At 37.9% G+C, this 25,715-nt stretch overlaps 2 protein-coding genes across 4 annotated transcripts; both read left to right on the forward strand.

The window, feature by feature from the left end:
• Nucleotides 1-330: 330 nt before the first annotated feature.
• Nucleotides 331-21,635, forward strand: LOC127508553 (CMRF35-like molecule 5). Of its 2 annotated transcripts, none has more exons than XM_051886631.1 (6): nt 331-706; nt 14,244-14,576; nt 16,893-17,081; nt 17,187-17,282; nt 17,418-17,491; nt 17,598-21,635. In XM_051886631.1, exons 1-6 carry the CDS (start codon nt 649-651, stop codon nt 17,814-17,816), a joined length of 969 nt encoding a protein of 322 aa, XP_051742591.1. In that variant the 5' UTR covers nt 331-648; the 3' UTR covers nt 17,817-21,635. The 2 variants fall into 2 exon arrangements, with proteins under 2 accessions (XP_051742591.1, XP_051742600.1); XM_051886640.1 differs by lacking the exons at nt 14,244-14,576; nt 16,893-17,081; nt 17,187-17,282; nt 17,418-17,491; nt 17,598-21,635 and adding exons at nt 796-1,128; nt 1,998-2,171; nt 2,269-2,367; nt 2,497-2,552; nt 2,688-2,956 and having other exon boundaries at nt 351-706.
• On the forward strand, nt 14,001-24,715 carry LOC127508374 (CMRF35-like molecule 8). 2 transcript variants are annotated; one of them, XM_051886239.1, is made up of 7 exons: nt 14,001-14,153; nt 21,947-22,279; nt 23,098-23,415; nt 23,673-23,876; nt 23,982-24,077; nt 24,213-24,286; nt 24,381-24,715. In XM_051886239.1, the coding sequence occupies exons 1-7, from the start codon at nt 14,096-14,098 to the stop codon at nt 24,552-24,554; spliced, it is 1,257 nt and encodes a 418-aa protein (XP_051742199.1). In that variant the 5' UTR covers nt 14,001-14,095; the 3' UTR covers nt 24,555-24,715. The 2 variants fall into 2 exon arrangements, with proteins under 2 accessions (XP_051742199.1, XP_051742189.1); XM_051886229.1 differs by lacking the exon at nt 14,001-14,153 and adding an exon at nt 21,699-21,857.
• The last annotated feature ends 1,000 nt before the right edge of the window (nt 24,716-25,715 follow it).

Here is a 25,715-nt window from a genome sequence, read left to right on the forward strand (position 1 = left end):
ATATGACCTGAATAGAATAAAGTGGTTTTATTTTAAAATGTTCTATATACACGCATTAAAAATAATACTTGCGGTGACATTATGCTATTAATCTATCAAATTTAGGTTTAAAAACTCTAAAATCATGTGATTTAAAATGTTGTCCAGACGACTGTTTTGCATGTGTGTAAATAATACAGATCTTTAAATAAATGTAAATAATTACTTATTACTATTCATCAGTACTACTATAGAGGTTAGAACATCATCTCAATACAATATTGAGCATGCGTGTCACTCAAGACCAGCGCATGCGCATTATAATCCAGAGATCGGTACTGCGCATGCGTCTATGACGTCAGCAAAACAACGTCCAGTACGTATTGGATCTGATCCAGCTACATCAATCATGCTACAGGCTGCAGCGAGGACTTGGACAAAACACTTCACAAAAAGAAAAGAGTTGGAAAAAGCACTCTTACCAGCCACAGACGGCTACCGCTCGCGCACACACTCACCACGCTCTGCCCACTCACTCCCAGCATGCACTCGAGAGAGAGAGAGAGACAGAGAGTGAGTGCATGTGTGAGAAAGAGAGAGAGAGAGTGTGTGTGAGAGAGAGCAGCTCTTCATTAAGTCTGTCCACCAGCAGCACACAGATAAAGCAGAATGATCCACATCTGTGATCATAAACTTCTCATATTTAACCTGCTGCTCATCATGTCAGGTAAGAGTTTATTCTGTGTTTATTCTCAGCACCTGTTCTCAATCAGGTCCGTGTTTGCTCTGAGCTGTTTCTCTCTCTTTATGTTTTAGTGGTGGCATGTGAGATGAAGGAGATCTTGACTTTCACTGCTTATGAAGGAGGAAAAGTTGAAATACAGTGTCTCTATGAGTCTGGATATGAAACATATAATAAATATCTCTGCAGAGGAGAATGTCCAATGTTGAATAAAGACATTCCTGTTGAATCTGGATCTGCAGCTAAAGATGAGAGATTCTCTCTGACCGATAACACAACAACCCACATCTTCACCGTCACCATCACTGATCTGAGAATAGATGATCAAGGCCAATACTGGTGTGCTGTGAGGACAGGACTGGGAAAATATGATGACTATATGGAGATTTACCTGGAAATTAAACATGGTAAATCAGAATATACTGTATGAGTGAAGTGGTTCATAAGTGCACACAGATATGGTGTAAAATACATAAGCATAACTAATATATCACTAATATACTGTAACAGTAACATTACAGAGGTCTCTTTGTGTCTGAGAGTATGTATCGCGTGCTATAAAGATGTATAGAGGTGAGATAACAGAAACCACAGTATCCTCTGCAGATGATGATGAGCGAGTGTTCACCACACAAATACTGACCCGCATCACTTCCTGACACATCACACAGTTTTATTCATGAAGAACTAGTTACATTTACATTTAACAGCATTATCTGTTGACATTTATCACTTCAAAAGTCCAGGTTTTCCAGGAGGACATGGTGTGAGATAAAGACACTTCAAAATACTTAAATGTGTTATTTTTTCTGTATGTGACTGGAGAGCATCTGAACATCAGCTGCCATTATAAAAGTGATTTGAGGAATGATGTCAAATTCATCTGCAAAGGAAGCGACCCGTCCCTCTCTGTTTCTCTGAGTTTCATCAGAGACAAACAGTAAGGGTCGATTCTCTCTGAGGGATGAGGACTGTACTGAACAAATGTTGCTGGTCACTCATACAGCACTGTATTTCCACCACAGCCCTGACATCAGTGAAGCGTTAATAACAGCTTTGTCTCAGAAGAGCTCACAAGTAACTAAAGGCGTCACATGACTTTGTGCCATACTATAGCACTTCTTCTGAAATGCATGCTCAAACAAGCAAACAATCCTAAAAAGTTTTTATTCTGCAATAACTGCATAAACTACAGACTGTCATTTAGATTATGCCATCATCTATAGATTATGTAAGTGACATTGTGCATTAAACCCAATGATCATTTGTGCTTCAGTCACATCAGAGAGGAAGTCACCTAAACCAACCACAACAGCTTCAGATCACTCGACTGAACCAGCGTCTGAAGATGGTGGATCCATCAGACCCGTCACATCTTCAGCCTCATCACTACCACTTCCACCTTCACCATCCTCTTCTGTCACTTCATTATCACCACAATTACAACTAGGTACATATTCTGTTACTTAAACAAATCCGATTGTCCAGATCTCCTCAAAAACAGGATATTTGGGATTACTTTCAGATGTTTTTTGCCTGTTTTCAAGGTTTTACAGCAATAATCATTATGCTGCCGGTTATGGGGATATTGATGGTGTTTGGACTCTCATCGTTTATTTATTTCAGATTGAGTCAAAGGAAAGAAGGTAAAACTGTTTTTCTCTCTGTCAAAACACACATCATTTTACATGCTGAAGAATGTAGCATTTTAATATCTGGACTTTCACATTAAAGGCCTTTAATTCATTTTGTCACAATCTGGTGTCACGAAACAGGAGTGCAGTCGAGAGGTGTCGTTCATGTCTCGGCTGAAAACCTGCTTACTGAAGAAGTGAGTTTCATTATGTGTTTGAGTTTGATCTTAATCTGTTTGTAACCTTTTGTTTGTGGGTTCTAATAATCTTTATCAATGTTACTCATCTCAAGTGTGTTTTTACTCCGGTGACTCTTTCTTCTCTGATTTCAGGCCACTCATACTATCTGTCATTATGAAGAGATCATTTGCACAAATAATCACGCTGGCTTCAGTTTGGGCCTTCCTGTGTTTGGTGAACATGACGCCTCTGATACTCTCACCTGTTCGACGGTCTTGTTTCAAACTACAGATCAGACAGGACTTCAGTAGGACAGGAACTATATGCAACTGTTAGTCCTTGACCATGTAAAACTGAGTGAAACTGTTTAGTTGCATATCTGAATCTGATGAAAAAGATCAATTAAAAGTTCAGCTTCTCAGCTTCTCTTGAGCGATGTGTTTTTGGAAAGCTGTGCCAAGAAGAGAGACATGAGCACACTGATTAAAGACGTCCATCTAGAGCGTGATGCAAAACTGATCCAATGAGATCCAGACAGTCCGGCAATGATTATATCAGAGATCAAATTTGAATAAGGAATAATACATTTATTAAGTAAAAATTATAGAGACAAACAAATTAATCAAGTAAATAATAGTTTATAATAAAATCCACAGTATTGTATCTAACAGATGAAGACTGAAGATCAGAGTATAGAGAAAGAAGGAACAAAAGAACATATTTGCAGAATGAAAGGAGAAGCAAAAAGCAAAAAGTAGAAGCAATAAGTTAAACTTACGCCCTCTTAAATCTTTGGTCTAATAAGAAAAGGTAAAACGGACTTATCCATTATGTCATAGTTGGTGTAACGGCTAGGTCAGAGTGACTGGTCAAATGTTAAAGATAGATGAAAATAGATATAGTGTTACGTGTGGTGCTGCAGGGATCAGGCAATACACGGAAATCCACAAAGTAAGGGTCTTTAATGAACGTAGGAGCAGAAACAACACTAACACACAGAAGGCTAACAATATAACGGACAAGGAGTGCAGGGAGTGAGTCCAACTTAAAGGGAGTGCTGACGAGGACAACAGGTGCTGGGAATCCGGGGAGATGGCGGGAAGACTGATGAGGGAAGTGCAAACAGGAGTGCGGAACAGGAGGATTCTGGGAAACGGAGTCCGGGAAGGCGTGGATGTGACATATAGAAGGTGTTGTTTTGACACCTTGAAGAGAATATTGCAGATCTTGGATGTCTGCAGAAATAGAAATCTTGATACAAAGGTGCATCACATAATGAATTCTGATTGAACTTACACCCACTCGATCTTACAGCACAGAAGAGACAACAAAAATCTTACATTTGGAAATATTCAAACATATCAGAGCATATAGTAGAAAATATATAAAAGATTAAGGAAATCAATAATATGTAAAAGAATAATAATACATAAAGAATAATTAATAAAAGAAATAATATGAATAAATACATTATCATAAACATTGACCATTTTGTATACATCAAGCCTGTTTACATCGATCAACTGTAACCATAGCAACAGCGACTAAAGTAGTATCAAAGATGGCGATGAAAATAAAACGGTAAAGTCTGGTCATACTTGAAGTGACGCATCCATCAGATTTAAATTAAGGAGAAGGACATGGCTGCAGCCTGCAGAATGGGGCAGGGCTACATGTGTCGCTCCGCCCCATACTTACTCTGATTGGCTCGGTCATCTTTCATAGGAAATGTGTTCGTAGTCATCTTCACTATAACGCACAGACAATACAACATTAGCCTACATCCCGTAATGGCAAGATAAATTAACACAAACCCTGCACTTGTGTTAAAGTAGAGAAACACTAATAAAATATTACTGCAGTAAAATAGAGGTTTCTAATGCGACAAATAAGAGTTCAGTCTGACATTATTATGAGTTATTAGGAGCACACTTGATCTGAGAATATCAAAATCAAGTGTTTATAATTCACTTGACTCGCTTGTTAACTGCTGCAGGTTTAATCTTCTGGTAGGGCTGGAGATTTTTCTAATTTAATGTTTTAATTTAATGTTTTGCCTCGATTTTATTATTTTTAAATTGAGAAATAACTTTTTTTGAATAAAAATGTTAGCAAACATTACTAGTGTTGGAGAAAGTTGCTTTTAAAAGTAATGCATTACAATATTGCGTTACTTCTTAAAAAAGTAAATAATTGCATTAGTTTTTATGTAAAGTAATGCGTTACGTTGCTTTTGCGTTACTTTTTCTCATCTGGGCTGGGCTGTTTGTTTGTTTATTTTTATAACAACAAAAACGTTTTTTGGCAAATGTAAAGGCCCTTTCACACCCAAAGTGGAATGAATAAGCCTCAGACTGAAGGAAATGCAAATTCACACCTGTACAGTAGAGGGCGCAGTACAAACAAACAAGCCTTTCAGCTGTGCTGTCATTCTGGAATACAGAAGAATAGGACGCAGGAGAAGTAAATGAGTAAATGTATGCTCACATTTAGTCTAAAACTAGTCTGGAATAACCATCATGTTCACAGAGCACACGACGCCTCTGCACTCCCAATTTCTCTTAACATGGGGACAGAGCTGTCAGTCAATAAATGAGAAAACAAAGTAACTTGCATTATGTTTTTAAAAAAGTAACTCAGATATTTTGTTTTAAATTGAAAAGTAATGCGTTACTTTACTAGTTACTTGAAAAAAGTAATCTGATTATGTAACTCACATTACTTGTAATGCATTACCCCCTACACTGAACCTTACAATGAGACGCGGGCAGTGGAATGGGGGAAAAAGCAAAGTTATTAAATGTGAATTGAACTTTTTTTTTAACTCGACTGCCGTGTTTTTAAAATGCTGTTTAATGGGTGAGACGCTGCAAAAGACGCGAAACACGAGTGCAACAGCCAAACTTAAAAACAATAGGAAAAATAATGCAATGGAAAGCAAAAACCTGTAAAGAACTACTACTGTATGTTTGATATTTCATGTTTTCATGATGGTGACAGGCTGAAAGCTGCTGTTATTTTCTGTTTTTACAAAGCATTTGGTGTTATTTATTGCTATTACTTTTTGGCTAAGAAATATGTAGCTTTTTTATTTTATATTATTTCTGAGAATATAGGATATGTTTAAGATAAGTTTGTATAATATTTGCCTTCATGCATATTTAACTAATTAACTAATGTCATTTGTTTTTCATTTACACCATGTCGATCACTCATGGAGTCCAAAGGTGGCACAGTCCACAAAGACATGCTTTCTGTTGTGAGTAGATGTCATCTTCAGACTTCTCGTCCAGACTTGTTGCAATAGCAGTTGGTCAGTCTTCAGTCTTTGTTCTTCTTTCAGTCCTGTGAGAGATCTTTATCGAATGGTGTTGCACTGCTCATTGATATGCAAATCGTCCATCAAACACTTCACACCTCCACAAGAATCAGGCACTGGTGATGGTAGAACTCGTTTGTCCCTCCTTTGAGACAAGACACAGGATTTGAACTTGTGAAGCAGGGATCCTGTTATTTAAAAGAACATATAGCACAACAAACAGCAAAAGCATACATATGGCATCTGTCATTGGTCAGAGGTTTGATATGGTCAGATTAAATTTGTCTCTGGCCCTTAAATCGATGTACTTGACAAAGTGGTCAAGGTTGGAATAAAAGAAGATCTTACAAGCTCTTACACTGCTTCTGGAAACATTGAAATAAATAACAAAACAACAATTGTTGGTTTTAAGCCCCCCTTTATCATGAAGAGTATCAGCAAAATATTCAGTGTAACCAAATACAGAGATTCAATTGAATTAATGTTCAAAACAATCATTGTTCCAAGTCAAATGGACAAAATACAAACAAATAAAATAAGCTTCAGAATTGTTTCAAAGGCATTAATGATATTACAAATTTTGTGCTTAAGTAAGAAGGAGAAAAACTAACATACATTTTGATATTTAATTTGGTGAGACAAATGATAACTGGTTTAGTGAATCTAAAGAAAAAACAAAATTCACAGTTATAATACAGTCTAAACTTAAAGACTTAAATAATATGCATACATTTTGTGAGGCATATGTGGATGTAGATTTGACTGTGTGTGAAGATCAAATCTATGTGGCTGCATTTAGCTGTGGCTATGTGTAAATGCAATCATGCTCCAAACAAACGTGAGGAAGTTTTACAATTGTGATGAAGATGTGAGTATGAAGTGTGATCTGACTCAAAATCTTTCAACACCAATGTTTTTGTTAAGGAGCATGATAAAAAGTGCAAAGTTCAGAGTTACTGAATCCTGTTGTGAGGAAAGCATTTTCATGGTTAATGCAATTGTGAATCACATTGTAGCCACATGGTAATTCTGTGCTCCTGTACATGGTTTTTCTCCAGCTATATTGAAAATAGCTGAGTTTTCCACTTAGGAGACAAACAAATTCAACATAGTCACACATGCAACTAGAAATTGCAATACAATTCCAGTACTACACTTATTATTCCAATTAACACAAGATACATGGCCTAGAATGGATAACATCTACAACCTTTAACCTAAGTGTTTCATACAACACTTACAGTAAAGCAATCGAGTGTTTTAAAGAATAAACTCAGCTAGTCTATGTGTACATGTAGTATCACAAACAACTTTAATGTGTGTTCTATGAGCACAATTACAAATTTGGAAATACAAACAGGATCATTGCAATTTGGATGTTTAACTATTAAACTTTTTGCTATTGGGCTGCTAATCCACTAGCAAGTGAAGTCAGTAGCTGGAGGCCTTGCACAATTCATGAACAATGCAGTTAACTCACTAAGAGATTTACCTGCAAATGAGCATTGATCTTTGCTCGTAGAATGTGGTTTCCTGTTTTTCTGAAAATAAGGTGGAGGTCTACCCCTACACAGTGACCAGCATTTTTCCTCTGTATGGCCTATTTTCTGACAGGAACTGCAAAACCTGTTCTCTTTGCCACAGGGTTGTTTGCTGTGTTCTCCTGGAGTTTGAGGATTTTCATGACTCTCTAATGCTCGCACACCATGCGTTCTGGTACATGACTCTGCGCTATTCCGGTGCTGCATCACCTTAAGAACTGAAATAGGCACATTTTCTTGAGCAGTGGCCTCTGAACAAAACATTCCAGATTCATCAGAGCAATTCACCTCATCTAAGAAGTGAACGTGCTTTTTAGCCCCTTCGCTGTTAAGCATTTTGGGAGACTTTTTAGCATTTAGCTTAGCCATGAGATCTGCAATGGTCTCCTTGTGTTTTTTACACTTTTCAGTCAGGTCTGACTGCTCAGCTGATAAATTATCTAGCTGTGTTTGAAGATCCTGAATCTTTGCCTCTGACTTTTGGGCCTCTGCATTTTTAGAATGCACTTCTTTACATTTAGCATCTATGCTTGAAAATAGATGTGTGGTCACATCACGCAGCCGCGCACAACTTATGAAGTTTAAAGCCTCAATTATTTCGCCACGTTTTGATATCTTTTGATGTTTGCCAATTATGTCCCACCATTTGAGCATTTCATCATCTGAACATTTAATCCCATATATTGTTTCTTGAGTTTGCGCAAAGTAGACTCAACTTTTTTGCTCCATAAAGCAAACAATGCATCACTCTTTTCAGAAATTTTCCCTTCCATCCCTGAGGAGATCTGAATATCATACCATTAAACAATTAAACCAGACTTACCCATTCCTTGGTGAGAAGGTCAGCTTTAATCCATCCACAAGATCAACTGTGAAAAAATGTCCTCATTCTGATGACCGATCAAAGTAGATTTCAGAAAACTCACTGCAAGGGATCCTGGGTTTCGGCACCATCTGTAAGGGTGGACCTCCTACAGGCTGTAGGGTTGCCGAGCGACTAAAGAAACGTTATCAGCAAGATGGCAGAAAACTGTTCATTTCTTGTCTATAACCACCCACTGCTACTTATACCAATGACGGAAATAAGTGCAGTTATAATAGCAAAATATGTGGGAGAGCGTTGCTATAGTGTGACGATATTGTATTGCAACAGGGAGCACATTAATGTTAATACTAAATCAAAACTAGTTAGCACATCATTTGTAATAGAAAGGGTTTAATGACAATATCTGATTATGGTTACACTTAAAATAATTACAAAAGAGATGTATGAGATGATAAAATCGTTCAATTCAATTCAATTCACATTTATTTGTATAGCGCTTTTCACAATACATATCGTTTCAAAGCAGCTTTACAGAGAATGCATATCAACATTACAATTTGGAGACAGTTAGCTAATAATGTAATAATTTAGGCGATTAACATACAATCACTGTTAGCAATTTAATTGAAGGTAGAAGCAAAGAGCTCCTGGAAAAATGAATTACATATTAACAATAATTAGGATATATAGAAATTTGCGAATGTGCGTGTTGATCCAGATGTTGCATCTTCTGAAGTCATCGCAGGAGTTGGCGGCGTCTCTTCCAAAGTTTTAGTCATCTGAGGTCTTCTTAAGAGGCTGGATCCAAACTGAAACTGATGTACTCTCTAGTCACCTCGGGACGGGCGTCCTGAGGTAAAACAGAAAAGCAAATGGAGAATAATTAGCATAGCTGCTGTTCATAACATTAAGCAAAGATAGTCATGTGCAATTGATCTGATATGAGATGGATTATGTGAATGCTTGGCTGAAGAGATGTGTCTTTAATCTAGATTTAAACTGGGTGAGCGAGTCTGAGCCCCGAACATTATCGGGAAGGCTATTCCAGAGTTTAGGAGCCAAATGTGAAAACGCTCTCCCTCCTTTAGAGGACTTAGCTATCCTAGGTACAACCAGAAGTCCAGAGTTTTGTGATCTTAAAGAGCGTGAAGGATTGTAGGGCGATAGAAGATCGGTTAAGTACACAGGAGCTAAACCATTTAGAGTCTTATAGGTCATTAGCAGTACTTTATAATCGATACGGAACTTAATAGGTAACCAGAGTAGAGATGATAAAATTGGTGTTATATGATCATATTTTCTTCACCTGGTAAGAACTCTAGCAGCTGCATTTTGTACCAATTGTAGCTTGTTTATTGAGGAAGCAGGACAACCAGCTAGTAATGCATTACAGTAATCTAGTCTAGACGTCATGAAAGCATGAACTAACTTTTCTGCATCAGAAACAGATAACATATTCCGTATCTTAGCAATGTTTCTGAGGTGGAAGAAGGCTGTTTTTGTAACATATGAAATATGATTTTCAAAGGACAAGTTGCTGTCTAATATAACACCCAGGTCTTTAACTGTCGAGGATGGAGTAACAGTACATCCTTCTAAATGCAAATTGTAGTCTGAGAGATTCTGTGTACAGGTTTTTGGCCCAATAAGTAATACTTCAGTCTTATCTGAATTTAATAGAAGAAAATTACTAGTCATCCAATGTTTTACTTCTTTAACACACTCTGTCAGATTGGATAATTTAGAGTTTTCATCTGGTTGTGTTGAAATATATAATTGAGTATCATCGGCATAGCGGTGGAAACTAATTCCATGTCTTCTTATAATATTACCAAGTGGCAGCATGTATATTGAAAATAGCAGAGGGCCTAACACAGATCCTTGAGGCACTCCATAATGTACTATCGTTATCTTAGTTTTTTCCCCGTTTAAATAAACAAAATTGTGACCGGGGGGGGGGGGGGGGGCCCAAGAAAAGCCAAGAATCAAAGAGCCAGAGCAACAGTTACAATCTTCTTTTATCCCTTCCTTGACCATGTGACTGAAACCAAAATATGAGACATTCAAACTGACCAATCAGGACATTAAAACTTCCCTCACTGTACTAAAGGTGTGACCATTTGTAGACCCCCAATGTATATACATTTTGGCCTACAGGCCTTGATCACCTTCAACACCTTTGTGCCTTCCAAATGGCCCTTGTAGCAAGAGAGAGCGGGTGAAACAGTAAAGCAAATGTCTTTGTTCATTTTAAAATATCTTTAGATATTTTCAGTCTTACAGAGCCAATCAGAGTAGGTATCAGAGGTGTAAAGTACTTAAGTAAATGTAATTAGTCACTTTACTTAAGTATCTTTTTGGCTACTTTGTAGTTGTACTGAGTATCAAAGATATTGGCAACTTTTACTCTCTACTTGACTACATTTTTGAGCAAGTAAATGTACTTTTTACTCCACTACATTTGTGGTGAGTAATGCAATTACAGATTACATTTTTCATGGCAGCTAACTTTTTCTGCAGCAGTTTGTTTCTGATATAAGAAGCGATATCGCCATCTACAGGGCATTGAAGGTACTATATCTTGTGCTTTTTGCCTTTACTCACCTCAAACATGTCAACAAGGATACTTTACGTGAATGTTAGTGCATTAGCAGGTAGTTGCTGATCACAGATGTTTTATTACGAGGAAATGACTGCAGCCGGTGATGAGGCTCAAACCAGCACATACAGTAGACTTTGACTATTTAATTTTACTTAACATTGTTTTATTTCTGCTATATTGACAAGACCGTTTTGAAGGAAATTGGTTTACTTATGGCCTTTCTGTGCACTTGAGCTCAACTGAGACTTGAGAGTTTGTAGATGTTTAAAAAGGTTATGTCGACCTTGATTAATTGCAACATTGAAGTGTTCAGTTTTATTTTGATTTTAGAAAATAAACTTAATTTCTCATCTTACAAGTCAATTGTTTCTTATTTTCACTGGCATGTCTCTCAGGACTAGTGCATCTCTGAGCCTACATTCAGCATGAGTAAAATACTTAAGTACTGTTAAAATCAGATACTTTAAGACTTTTACTCAAGTTGTATTGGAATTGGTTACTTGTAACTCGTAGTGGAGTCATTTTTGATGTAAGGTATCAGTACTTTTACTCAAGTAAGGTTTTCAGGTACTCTTTACACCTCTGGTAGGTATGGGGCGGAGCGACCCATAGAAACAGTAAAACACACGCTTCCTATAGAGATGCGCACATAGGACTGCGCATTAGCTTGATCCAGCCTGAAAAATATTCAGGCTTTTTTGTTTGTTTGTTTGTTTGTTTTTTTGTCATAATTCGAGCGTTTAGAAACAAAATTTATGAGACAGTTGTTGTCAGATTTCAAATATGAAATTTAATCGAAAGCTTGGCATCTGTTGGATGTGATAAAAAAAATACACGGCATATTCTTTTAACATTTATTGATACACTTCATTCAAATGCTGCTATACTGTATTCATCGCACACAACACAATAGGCAATATGTTAATATAATCATTTCTTGATTCCACGCTTTTTCTTAATTAAAAATAAATATTATTATTGGCCTATCCATTTCTGATAATTCCAAGTTGCCATGGTCGCACAGGTTGTTTACGCATTTAACTCATGGCCATCAGAAATAGATGTCGTTCACTCAATATAATGAAGTCGTGGCCACAAGAAAAAAATCTATCGTTCCCTCAACATATGATCTCGAGGCCACGACTTTACATCGCGTGCCCACGACATAAGGATGTCGTTACCTCGACAAAACGATCTCGTGGCCACGACATATTATCACGTTCCCACGACATATTATCACGTTCCCATGAGTTAACATGTTGTGGCCACGACAAAACTAATGCCGCGTTCCAGGCAACCCGTAACCCATGTTTTTCCAACCTTCTACCCGTGAAAATGCACTGGAACAGCAGTCAAACCTGTGACTTCCCACCTGTGAACTCGTACTAGATCGATGTACTCCCAGTTCCGCGCTCTGACGTCACATAGCCCGTGAAACAACAATGGCAGCCCCTACGGTTGCGGTGTTTATGCAAGTGCACGGTAAAATAACGTAAAATAAAAGGTATAACAGCTCCTCTTGCCTTATGCGCCGTTTTTCCTCCTCCGTTTCCCTCAAATAAGCAAGGAGTAAGCACCTTTGGTGATAGAAATGATTGTAAATGAGCATAAGCCCTGTACGGTCCGCCATGCTGGTTTGTTTACACTCGGGCAGTTTGGCGTGACTTGCCTGGAACGCTACGAAGTCGTGAGTTGTTGTTTGAAGTCGGGACTTACGGGCCCAAAAACCTGCCTGGAACGCAGCATAAGTGAAGGGAACATGTCCCCTCCTGGTCATCGTAGCAAACAGCTTTGGAGAATTTGATGTTTCCTCATTCAAAGGGATAGGAGCATGTCTGAGAGGCGTTTCAAAGATGGACGCCAAGTGAAATTACTTGTCTTAATGGGACTTTGGTCGTGCGCAGATCACAAAACTGAGGCAAGCACAAGCAGCTCTGATGAAGGACAGACGACATGAAACCTTCAGATGACAAAGCTGTCTACGTCTCTTTAAGTTACTGAAATCACTCACGAAACACGCAGAGCTCATTCACAAAGCATGGATTTGCCAAATTAATGTGGTTGTGGGTCCTGAAACTGAACTGTGTGAGTTAAGGACTCAAACAGGATAAACAACTGTATTCTGCTGCTGTGTGAATGTACGCTATTGTGCGTCTTATGCGAATGAGTCCCAGGACTTTAATATGAATAAGACATTATCACTAACATGCAGACAAAAATGGTAAAAAACATTTCTAGGAATGACAACAACAGCACTATAGAAGGCTACTATATGCGCTCCTCCATCATTTTAACCTCAAAAAAAAAAAAAAAAAAAAAACGGCTTTTCAACAGTCTACGTCGTTCACAACCGGTAAAACCTTATTTGGCTTATCCACCCTATTAGGGCATGCACAGATCAAATGTCCTATTTCACCACAATATTTTCACACACATATTTAAAATCCTCATGCCGAAAATTCAGGGACAAATCCAGTTTATCAAGGTGCTCTTGCAAAATCACATAAATAGCGCCTAAAGGACACAACATGCTTCAGGAGAGGAGACCTGGTACCAATCGGAATCATTTTAATAGGTGAAAATATCTTAACATAATGTGCAAGCAATTTAGTCAGTAGTTCATTAGGGATAAAGGGTGGCACATTTGACAATGTCACTTTTTTGGAAGGTGTGGACAAAGGGAGCACTGGTGTAAAAATACCCTTAATCACAATCCCATTTTGCACTAATTGATTTGCTAAATCAACTGTTTTCGCAAAAACAACAACAGCGCTCTTCATGCGGGACATTGATAGGATATTCTCATGTCCAATCTCTTCCCCCACTGGTAAGCCACAAGCCTCTACACTAGCGGTTGAATCTATTTTCACACCATGACGCCTTGTCAATGAATTTAAACTCCCGCTGCCGGGTGCAGCCATGCTCCCCAAACCTGGGAGCGTATGCCCCGGCTAAACATGACACTCACTCCTCTATATTCCACAAAAAAAAACTAAGCCAAAAAGAAACCAACAAACTATAAAGAAAATAAACAAATAAACAAAAGACAGAAAGGGAAATAAAGATAGAGAAGACCACTCATACCTCATGCAGCAGCCACACGCTCTCACTCAGTGCTCCGCCCACTCACCCAGAACATGCACACAGAGAGAGAGAGAGAGAGAGAGAGAGAGTGCATGTGTGAGAAAGAGAGAGAGAGAGAGAGAGTGTGTGTGAGAGAGAGAGCAGCTCTTCATTAAGTCTGTCCACCAGCAGCACACAGATAAAGCAGAATGATCCACATCTGTGATCATAAACTTCTCATATTTAACCTGCTGCTCATCATGTCAGGTAAGAGTTTGTTCTGTGTTTATTCTCAGCACCTGTTCTCAATCAGGTCCGTGTTTGCTCTGAGCTGTTTCTCTCTCTTTATGTTTGTAGTGGTGGCATGTGAGATGAAGGAGAACTTGACTTTCACTGCTTATGAAGGAGGAAAAGTTGAAATACGGTGTCTCTATGAGTCTGGATATGAAACATATAATAAATATCTCTGCAGAGGAGAATGTCCAATACTGAATAAAGACATTCTTGTTGAATCTGGATCTGCAGCTAAAGATGAGAGATTCTCTCTGACCGATAACACAACAACCCACATCTTCACCGTCACCATCACTGATCTAAAACCAGATGATCAAGGACAATACTGGTGTGCTGTGAGGACAGGACTGGGAAAATATGATGACTATACGGAGATTTACCTGGAAATTAAACATGGTAAGTCAGAATATACTGTATGAGTGAAGTGGTTCATAAGTGCACACAGATATGGTGTAAAATACATAAGCATAACTAATATATCACTAATATACTGTAACAGTAACATTACAGAGGTCTCTTTGTGTCTGTGAGAGTATGTATTGCGTGCTATAAAGATGTATAGAGGCGAGATAACAGAAACCACAGTATCCTCTGCAGATGATGATGAGCGAGTGTTCACACCACACAAATACTGACCCGCATCACTTCCTGACACATCACATGACATACAGTTTTATTTATGGAGGAATAGCTCATTCACAAAACAAAAACTGAGCAACACAAATTCTTAGACTTTTCCCCCCTTTTTAAGTTCCATCCATCAGCCTTATTCAAGTCATGCTGTTTTTTATATATATATTTGAGATTTTAATTTATTTTTATAAATTTATATTTTTTAAATACTTTTTTATAATTTAAACCTCAAACATTAGGTGTGTGTGTTTATTTTAGTGGTGCAACGGTTCAAAGTACTCACGGTTTCGGTACGGTTCAGTATGTGCTATGTTCAGAGAAAAAAATAAAGAAAATAAGAACAAATAATCAAACTACAAGCAACAGCACAAATAAATACAATAGAGCAAAGATACAAATAAAATAAACAGTGCTTTTCAGGTTTTTCAGGTATCTAACAGTAGTTTGCAGGTACAGAAATTTAATAAAGTAGCTAATCAAATGTAAAACAACATTGCATAATCTTCACTTTATAAATTAAAGATTAATCACTATTAATAAAGTTACAAAAGCTATTCAGTCAAGAGCAGTGAGTGATTTCCTTGTCTTTTGTTGTTTGATTAGCATTAAAAACACACACAGACAGCAGGATTATTAGGCTGCTGTCACTTTAAGATATAATGCACGGATACAGTACACTGACACTGAACACGTGTTCTTTCTCAAGTGTTTAAGTTCACTTAAGATAATAACCTACTATGTTTGCTAGGATATTCACCAAGATTTTCAGCGCAAGGATATTCAGCGCAAGACTTGAAAGAGAAGTTGATTTTTGCACACTGTCTGAGATAAACATGTGCGCTTCAGATGAGCGCACAAATCTTCTCACAGAGTGCGTGCGAGTTCTCTTTCACGTCTTGCTCTTGAATGTTTAAATTGGCAAGGCTTAAATGAGTTTAGTTTAAACTAGTCTCAGCTTTAGACGTCACGCCCACAGACCGTTGGCTGAACGTCTGATGCATATGGCCCACTTATCTGGAAACACTTCAGGAGTTTCGAAGTCGTCATCTGATTGGTTGAATTCTACAGGATGTCCGGGAGACGTGTGTGTCGCGTTTTTTAACTGTCCGCCTGGAAACAAATGCTGTGATGCCAAACACCGTCGTGGAAGAAGAACGCCATCATGTTTACAACTGTGACAACAAGCGCTTACCAGGATCAACTAAATGCTGGATTTTCAAAAGTATGTGAAGTTTGAGGCTCCATTGTTGCAGTAAACTTACACAATGTCAAGTTAGTAGACAAGTGGTCAAGTGCAAAGACTGCAAGTGTGGGTATTTTGGCAGGGCAAAATTCATCTGCAAAGGAAGCGACCCGTCCCTCTGTGAGACATCGGCTATTAAAGTTTCATCGGAGACAAACAGTAACGGTCGATTCTCTCTGAGGGATGATGAATCTGCAGGAGCTTTTACTGTGATCACAGATGTGAACGGCGCCTTGTAGTGCCATCCCAAAGGAGCACAAAATCACTCTCACGGACCTTCTCCTGGTCTGTTTCCTGCTGCTGGAATGACCTGCCACGCTCTATCAGAGCAGCTGAGTCTTTATCCATTTTCAAAAAACTTAGGAAATATTAGTATAAAAAGTATTACATTTTCTTTTTTCTATTTCTATTCTCTCTCCCATCTATTTAATAAAAATAAAAAAATCCTTGTACGAGCAGGAATAACTGGGAATTGACATCGGCACTTACATACTGTTGCACTCATGTTGATTTGATTGCTTCTACTGTTCTCATTTGCAAGTTGCTTTGGAGAAAAGCTTCTGCTAAATGACTAAATATAAATGTCACCACACCATTGACTTTAGTGAAGTGTTACTAACAGCTGCTTCAGGGGAAGTACAAAGTGATCACATGATCTTGTGCTACTATTAGACTGTAAAAATGAAACTGTATATTTATTCTGAAATGCGTGTTCAATATATAAAAAGCTTTGCTTAATCTTAGTTTTTTATTATTATTATTCTCATTATATCTGCAATAACTGCAATAGACTGCAGACTGTCATGCGTTAAACCAAAGGATTATTTGTGCTTCAGTCACATCAGAGTCACCTAAACCAACCACAACAGCTTCAGATCACAGCAGTAAACCAGCGACAGCAGATACTGCATCTAACAGACCCGTCACATCTGTATTTCCTTCATCATCAACAACAACAACATCATCTTCAGCGTTACTGATGCTCTCATCGTCTAATAATGCAGCGTCATCAAAACCAGAATCAGGTATGAAGAATTCAGTTGCCTGTCCAGAGACTTTTTTTCTCAAGTTTCATTAGAAATAGGACATTTAGAGTCATAATCACATGGTTTTGTTGTCTGTTTTTCAAGGTTTTACCATGATCGTCATGTTGATAGTCATAGGGATCCTGACAGGGTTTGGATTCTCACTGTTCATGTACTTCAGATGTAGACAAAAGAAAGAAGGTCATCTTTCTCATGAATCATTTTTATTGCCTCTCATTTTCATAGTCAAACTGAACTTCAGTGTCACAAAGCTGTCAAAATAAAGGCCTTTAATACATTTTGCCACAAAACAATAAATCTGGTGTCACAAAACAGGAAATCAGCCCAGAGATGTCGTTCAAGGCCCGACTGAGCATCTGCCCAACGGAGATAATGAACCAAACAGAGGAGTGAGTTTCATCATGTGTTTGAGTTTGATCTTTTATTTGTGGATTATAATAATCTTTTCCACTCTTAAACCATTTGTTTTTACTCTTCTCTCTTCTCTTCTGTCAGGTCTCTGATTATGAAAACATCAGTAACACTCTTGATAATCCTGTCTACAGTTCGGTCCTTCCTGTGTTTGATGAACACAACACCTCTGTTTATGCTTTAGCACAATTACCCAGCAGCCCCTCTGACAATCTCACCTACTCCTCCATCAAATTTTCAGCTACACCTCACTCAGACAGGACTTCTGACGGGCAGGATACATGCACCACCGTTAGACCATAAAAGGCTGTGGACATTCATGGACATCAGGTTGATTAAACCTGAATCACACCAAACTACCCACTAAGCAAAGTTATGTCCAGAAGACGTCTTGGCACACGTTGAAAAGATGTCCACTGAGGAGCCAGAATTATGACATCTTTTTTTGACGTCTTCTGCATGTCCGATATAGACGTCAAAAAAAAGATGTCATAAAAAAACTTTCATTCCGGCTCCTCAGTGGACGTTTCAAAAGATGTCAGTAGTAATGAAAAGATTTATCTTGAACTTTGTCATGGAAACTACCATGAATAAATCTTATTAAACAATTTAATAATCTTAAAAATTCATTTATACCTGTATGATATTACGCTGTAGCCACATTGATCCAGTGGTTTGGAAAATGGATGGATGATTCAGCTGTGGGCGCCATCTTCTGGCGAGATGCGGGAATTCAATCGGCACGACCCTCACAGTGCATTATGGGTATTCTCTAGCCGTTGAGCATATATTGGTTGTCCACTCATTATTGTGGTGCATTGTGGGATTGAATGTGTGCACTCAATAATGTCAGAGCAGGTATGTCTGCACCGAGCTTGTCTAAATTAACTGCTAACATTTACAAAACGAGCCTACAATAACATAAATAAGCCTTTTTAATGAAATTAAATGAAAATGTTTAATGAAATTAGAAAATATTTAAGAGATTGTTGTTTAATTTGGTTTTGTACATTTGTTCCCATATCCATTTATTTTGCTCTAATCTCACAAGTAATAATCTCAAGTTTTACTGGATTCTTTGGTTCTTTTATAGTGTGGGTCTAAGTCTACCTTTTAATGCCCTTCCCTCGCTAACTTCCCTCCGTCTCATTCACTCAGATGTACACCATTACTTACGTTGCATGAGTGCCCACTACTGGCGGATCCCTTGAAATGTGTTTACATGGAACTTCCTAAACCCTTGATCACTAGAATCCACAATGGAGCTGATTTATTATTTACAGTTTTTTGACACTTGAGTTAAATGGGGGTAAATTGGGGTGGGATAGATTCCCCCAAGGGAAAGTGCTTAGGGAAGTTTGCGAGCATATGTCTAAAAGTGGAGTTAAACACAGTCCGGTTTCAGTGAAGGACTGTGACTTGATATAAAACCTTCAGATGACACAAAGTCTCTGTAAGTTACCGAAATCAAACTTGAAACATTCACAAAGAGTTCACTGAATAAACACGGTTGTGGGTCCTGAAAATAAAAAATAACAGAACTTTTTGAGTGTAACTACAAACCTGATTCCAAAAAAGTTGGGACACTGTACAAATTTTGAATAAAAAAAGGAATGCAATGATGTGGAAGTTTCAAATTTCAATATTTTATTCAGAATACAACATTGATGACATATCAAATGTTTAAACTGAAAAAATGTATCATTTTAAGGGAAAACTAAGTTGATTTTAAATTTCATGGCATCAACACATCTCAAAAAAGTTGGGACAAGGCCATGTTTACCACTTTGTGGCATCCCCTCTTCTTTTTATAACAGTCTGCAAACGTCTGGGGACTGAGGAGACAAGTTGCTCAAGTTTAGGAATAGGAATGTTGCCCCATTCTTGTCTAATACAGGCTTCTAGTTGCTCAACTGCCTTAGGTCTTCTTTGTCGCATCTTCCTCTTTATGATGCGCCAAATGTTTTTATGGGTGAAAGATCTGGACTGCAGGCTGGCCATTTCAGTACCCGGATCCTTCTTCTACGCAGCCATGATGTTGTAATTGATGCAGTATGTGGTCTGGCATTGTCATGTTTCAAAATGCAAGGTCTTCCCTGAAAGAGACGACGTCTGGATGGGAGCATATGTTGATCTAGAACTTGGATATACCTTTCAGCATTGATGGTGCCTTTCCAGATGTGTAAGCTGCCCATGCCACACGCACTCATGCAACCCCATACCATCAGAGATGCAGGCTTCTGAACTGAGCGCTGATAACAACTTGGGTTGTCCTTGTCAGTCCGGATGACATGGCGTCCCAGTTTTCCAAAAAGAACTTCAAATTTTGATTCGTCTGACCACACAACAGTTTTCCACTTTGCCACAGTCCATTTTAAATGAGCCTTGGCCCAGAGAAAACGCCTGCGCTTCTGGATCATGTTTAGATATGGCTTCTTTTTTGACCTATAGAGTTTTAGCCGGCAACGGCGAATGGCACGGTGGATTGTGTTCACCGACAATGTTTTCTGGAAGTATTCCTGAGCCCATGTTGTGATTTCCATTACAGTAGCATTCCTGTATGTAATGCAGTGCCGTCTAAGGGCCCGAAGATCACGGGCATCCAGTATGGTTTTCCGGCCTTGACCCTTACGCACAGAGATTGTTCCAGATTCTCTGAATCTTTGGATGATATTATGCACTGTAGATGATGATAACTTCAAACTCTTTACAATTTTTCTCTGAGAAACTCCTTTCTGATATTGCTCCACTATTTTTCGCCGCAGTATTGGGGGAATTGGTGATCCTCTGCCCATCTTGACTTCTGAGAGACACTGCCACTCTGAGAGGCTCTTTTTATACCCAATCATGTTGCCAATTGACCTAATAAGTTGCAAATTGGTCCTCCAGCTGTTCCTTATATGTACATTTAACTTTTCCAGCCTCTTATTGCTACCTGTCTCAACTTTTTTGGAATGTGTAGCTCTCATGAAATCCAAAATGAGCCAATATTTGGCATGACATTTCAAAATGTCTCACTTTCAACATTTGATATGTTATCTATATTGTATTGTGAATAAAATATAAGTTTATGAGATTTGTAAATTATTGCATTCCTTTTTTATTCACAATTTGTACAGTGTCCCAACTTTTTTGGAATCGGGTGTGTATATTAAGGACTCAAATACAGGATAAACAGCTGTATTCTGCTGCTGTGTGAATGTACTCTATTATATTTGGAAAGATACATGGCAGTTGTATCATGAGCCATTAGTGCTTGACCCCGGTTGCTACTTGTGGTAGTAAATTGTTGTTCACGCAAATCTCTTTTGCACAGTTCAGTCTTCTAATTTCATTCCTTAGTGAAGGAAAATGACTGTTTTAGACAAGACTATACCCCACTGTGAGCATGTTTACAGGCCTTTATTGTATATAGTAAGTGCAGGTACATGTTTCTGTATACTGTATGTGAGAGAACAGCAAAACAGTTTAACAGTTGCTGCTTCTTTTGTCATTCTTCATTTTTTGCGTTTTCACACTTTTCAGACAAACACCACATAATATAACAATACATAATATGCAAATTGAACAATGTCAAAATAATGTTTTGTTGGATATGCTCATCCTCTCATTATGGACACTAATGTCATTATTGGATCATACTGACACCAAGTGGCCACATATGCAGGTTAAACACAGTATGATGCTTTTGAATGGTGTATGTTAAGAAGAATGTGCATTGTTGTCTTTTCCTGTTTTTAATCTGCTGTAGTCACATACACCTTTAAGTAATGTCTTGTCATTTCCTATAAGAGCCACACTGTTCTATTCAAGCCCATAAGCAGTTATTCACTTCTTAATGCTTCTTTAAAATGGATGATAAGACCATACATGAATTTAGCCTTCCTTTGTTCTGAGTTGTTTAACGCTCTAGATTTTGTTTTATAAGTTACTATATAAGTGTTCTACTCTGTTCTTCAGACAACATTTGACTTTACTGCTGAGGTCCATAATTTTATCTAACAGTGCATGTTGTCTTTTAGTTATGATGATCAGTGTTGATGAAATATATTTTCAGTCTTATGTGTACTTAAAAGCCAAGACTGAATTTATTTGTGTCTGCTAAATAAAAAAAATGTAAAATTGAATTTGTTTAATGAAGGGAGCTCCTGCTGCAGACACTGTATTTCATAGAGAGGAGGAGCAAATGACAGAGAGAGAAAGAGAGAAACTGAGAGTAAGTGTGTGTGTGAGAGAGAGCAGCTCTTCATTAAGTCTGTCCACCAGCAGCACACAAATAAAGCAGAATGATCCACATCTGTGATCATAAACTTCTCATATTTAACCTGCTGCTCATCATGTCAGGTAAGAGTTTATTCTGTGTTTATTCTCAGCACCTGTTCTCAATCAGGTCCGTGTTTGCTCTGAGCTGTTTCTCTCTCTTTATGTTTTAGTGGTGGCATGTGAGATGAAGAAGATCTTGACTTTCACTGCTTATGAAGGAGGAAGAGTTGAAATACAGTGTCCCTATGAGTCTGGATATGAAACATATAATAAATATCTCTGCAGAGGAAAATGTCCAATACTGAATAAAGACATTCCTGTTGAATCTAGATCTGCAGCTAAAGACGAGAGATTCTCTCTGACCGATAACACAGTGACCCACATCTTCACCGTCACCATCACTGATCTGAGAACAGATGATCAAGGCCAATACTGGTGTGCTGTGGAGACAGGAAAGGGAAAATATGATGACTATACGGAGATTTACCTGGAAATTAAACATGGTAAGTCAGAATATTCTGTATGAGTGAAGTGGTTCATAAGTGCACACAGATATGGTGTAAAATATATAAAATATGTAAAATATATAACTAATATAACTAGTGATATAACTAATATATCACTAATATACTGTAACAGTAACATTACAGAGGTCTCTTTGTGTCTGTGAGAGTATGTATCGCGTGCTATGAAGATGTAAAGAGGCGAGATAACAGAAACTACAGTATCCTCTGCAGATGATGATGAGCGAGTGTTCACCACACAAATACTGACCCGCATCACTTCCTGACACATCACATGACATACAGTTTCATTTATGGAGGAATAGTTCATTCAATAAACAAAAACTGAGCAACACAAATTCTTAGAATTTTTCCTTCTTTTTTCTTTAAGTTCTGGCCATCAGCCTTTTTCAAGTCATGCTGTTTTTTAAGTATTTGAATTGTGCTGTTAAAATTTTCCTTTTTCATAACTTGTACCTCAACATTTAGATGTGTGTTTGTATTTTTAAATCAGTTACATTCAACAGCTTGTCAGAGAGTTGCATTATCTGTTGACATTTAATGATACAAAAGTCTCTCGGTAGTAGATAGACGTTTTTATTTCATATTCATTCCTTTATCAGTGTTTGTAAGCGGAGCAGCCAGTGACAAACAGTGTGAATGAATGTAAAGCAGAAACTGCTGACATTATTTAGTATCTGATAAAACAGCCAGTACTGTCACTATAACAGATCTGAGACTCAAGGATGGACGTCAGTACTGCTGTGCGATAAAGAGACTTCGACACACTTAAATATCTCATTTCTGCTCTGATTTAGTGTCTAATGTGTCTGCTATGACCGGAGAGCGTCTAAACATCAGCTGCCATTATGAAAGTGATTTGAACAATCATGTCAAATTCATCTGCAAAGGAAGTGACCCGTCCCTCTGTGAGACATCGTCTATCAAAGTTTCATCGGAGACAAACAGTAACGGTCGATTCTCTCTGAGGGATGATGAATCTGCAGGAGTTTTTACTGTGACCATCACTGATCTGACACAAGAGGATTCTGGGATATACTGGTGTGGAGCTGTAGAGAGAGGAAAAGAGCTCAAGAACAAGTGGATTTCAGCCATAGATCTGTTCATTTATGACGGTAAGATAATATTAGTATTATTCCCCTGTGAATAGAACTAGTGAAGATGCTGAACACACACCCCTGTGTTTTCACCACACCACTGACATTAGTGAAGCATTACTAACAGTGTCAGGGGAAGTACAAAGATCACATGATCTTGTGCCACTATTAGACTGTAAAAATGAAACTGTGTATATTTATTCTGAAATGCATGTTCAATATATAAAAAGTCTTTCTTAAACAATATTCATTCGTTTTTTATTCTCACTCTGCAGACCGTCATGCATTAAACCAAGTCACATCAGAGTCACCTAAACCAACCACAACAGCTTCAGATCACAGCAGTAAACCAGCGACAGCAGATACTGCATCTAACAGACCCGTCACATCTGTATTTCCTTCATCATCAACAACATCATCTTCAGCGTTACTGATGCTCTCATCGTCTAATAATGCAGCGTCATCAAAACCAGAATCAGGTATGAAGAATTCAGTTGCCTGTCCAGAGACTTTTTTTCTCAAGTTTCATTAGGAATAGGACATTTAGAGTCATAATCACATGGTTTTGTTGTCTGTTTTTCAAGGTTTTACCATGATCGTCATGTTGATGGTCATAGGGATCCTGACAGGGTTTGGATTCTCACTGTTCATGTACTTCAGATGTAGACAAAAGAAAGAAGGTCATCTTTCTCATGAATCATTTTTATTGCCTCTCATTTTCATAGTCAAACTGAACTTCAGTGTCACAAAGCTGTCAAAATAAAGGCCTTTAATACATTTTGCCACAAAACAATAAATCTGGTGTCACAAAACAGGAAATCAGCCCAGAGATGTCGTTCAAGGCCCGACTGAGCATCTGCCCAACGGAGATAATGAACCAAACAGAGAAGTGAGTTTCATCATGTGTTTGAGTTTGATCTTTTATTTGTGGATTCTAATCATCTTTTCCACTCTTTTTACTCTTCTCTCTTCTCTTCTGTCAGGTCTCTGATTATGAAAACATCAGTTACACTCTTGATAATCCTGTCTACAGTTCGGTCCTTCCTGTGTTTGATGAACACAACGCCGCTGTTTATGCTTTAGCACAATTACCCAGCAGCCCCTCTGACAATCTCACCTACTCATCCATCAAATTTTCAGCTACACCTCACTTCTGACGGGCAGGAAACATGCACCACCGTTAGACCATAAAGACTCAAGGTTGATTAAACCTGAATCACACCAAACTAAGAATGAAACTCCTCGATCTCACTTGCTTTGTGATTTTTAAATCTGTGGACTTGCTGTTATTTTGAATAAATCATTATTTGAGACATAAGATTGTTTTACATATGTTTGGTTACATTAATGACTGACCTTTATTTATATTCATAAGTTAATTAGTATTATAGAACAATAAACCAAACAAAATACATAGTGAGAAAGGAAATGTGGTGGTGCATTCATTTAATAAAAGTAAAAATAAAAAGCGGAATAAAAAGCTGAGCAACAAAGTATAGTGAATCTTCAGGTTAATTCAGGTTAATTGGGACATTTTTTCCCAGTCATCCCATTGGCAAAAAGTTTCCCAATTTACCTGAATTCACTCTATATGACTGGCCGAAACATCAGTACAACAAGCTAATTAATATTCATAAGATTAGTCGTCTGGTTATCTTCATCACAACCCGTCCATTTCCATGGCTAACCATGGATCTTCATCATTGCTGTTACATTTGGTTTCCAGATAGCACAGGTACATCTCTAAGATGTCTGCTAAAGAGCGCTTAACATCTGTTGTGTACAAACATCTGATAAACATCTTAGAAAAGCAGTTTTGCATAAACTATTTAACATCTGACAGGAAACATCTTAGAGAAGTTTTACAGATGAGCAAACAATCTAAAAAATACATCTTGCAAATGTAAATGCAGACATCAAATAGACGTATCAGTGATGTACGTGCTATCAGGGTTGCTGCTTCGCCAGGCTTTAAAATGTTTAAAGCACGAAATGGAAACTGATGATGCTCTGATTAGGACTCCTGATAGCACACATTCATCTCAGACACGTCTATTTGATGTATGATGGAAGTATTTGCTTATATGCAATACCACTCTAAGACGTTCCCTGTCAGATGTTATATAGACATTTAGAAAATGTCTTTAAGATGTTTATGATTTAGAACGTATGTAAAACTACATTTTAAAAGATGATTATCAGATGTCTGTACATAGCAGATGTTTTCCAGATGAAGCGCTCTATAAAAGACATCATGAAGATGCATGTGTACATTTCACAATTAACTGTAGCAAAGGAAATGATCCACTGGATTTTTC

The sequence above is a fragment of the Ctenopharyngodon idella genome, chromosome 1 (genome assembly GCF_019924925.1).
Source record: "Ctenopharyngodon idella isolate HZGC_01 chromosome 1, HZGC01, whole genome shotgun sequence".
Taxonomy (NCBI): Eukaryota; Metazoa; Chordata; class Actinopteri; order Cypriniformes; family Xenocyprididae; genus Ctenopharyngodon; species Ctenopharyngodon idella.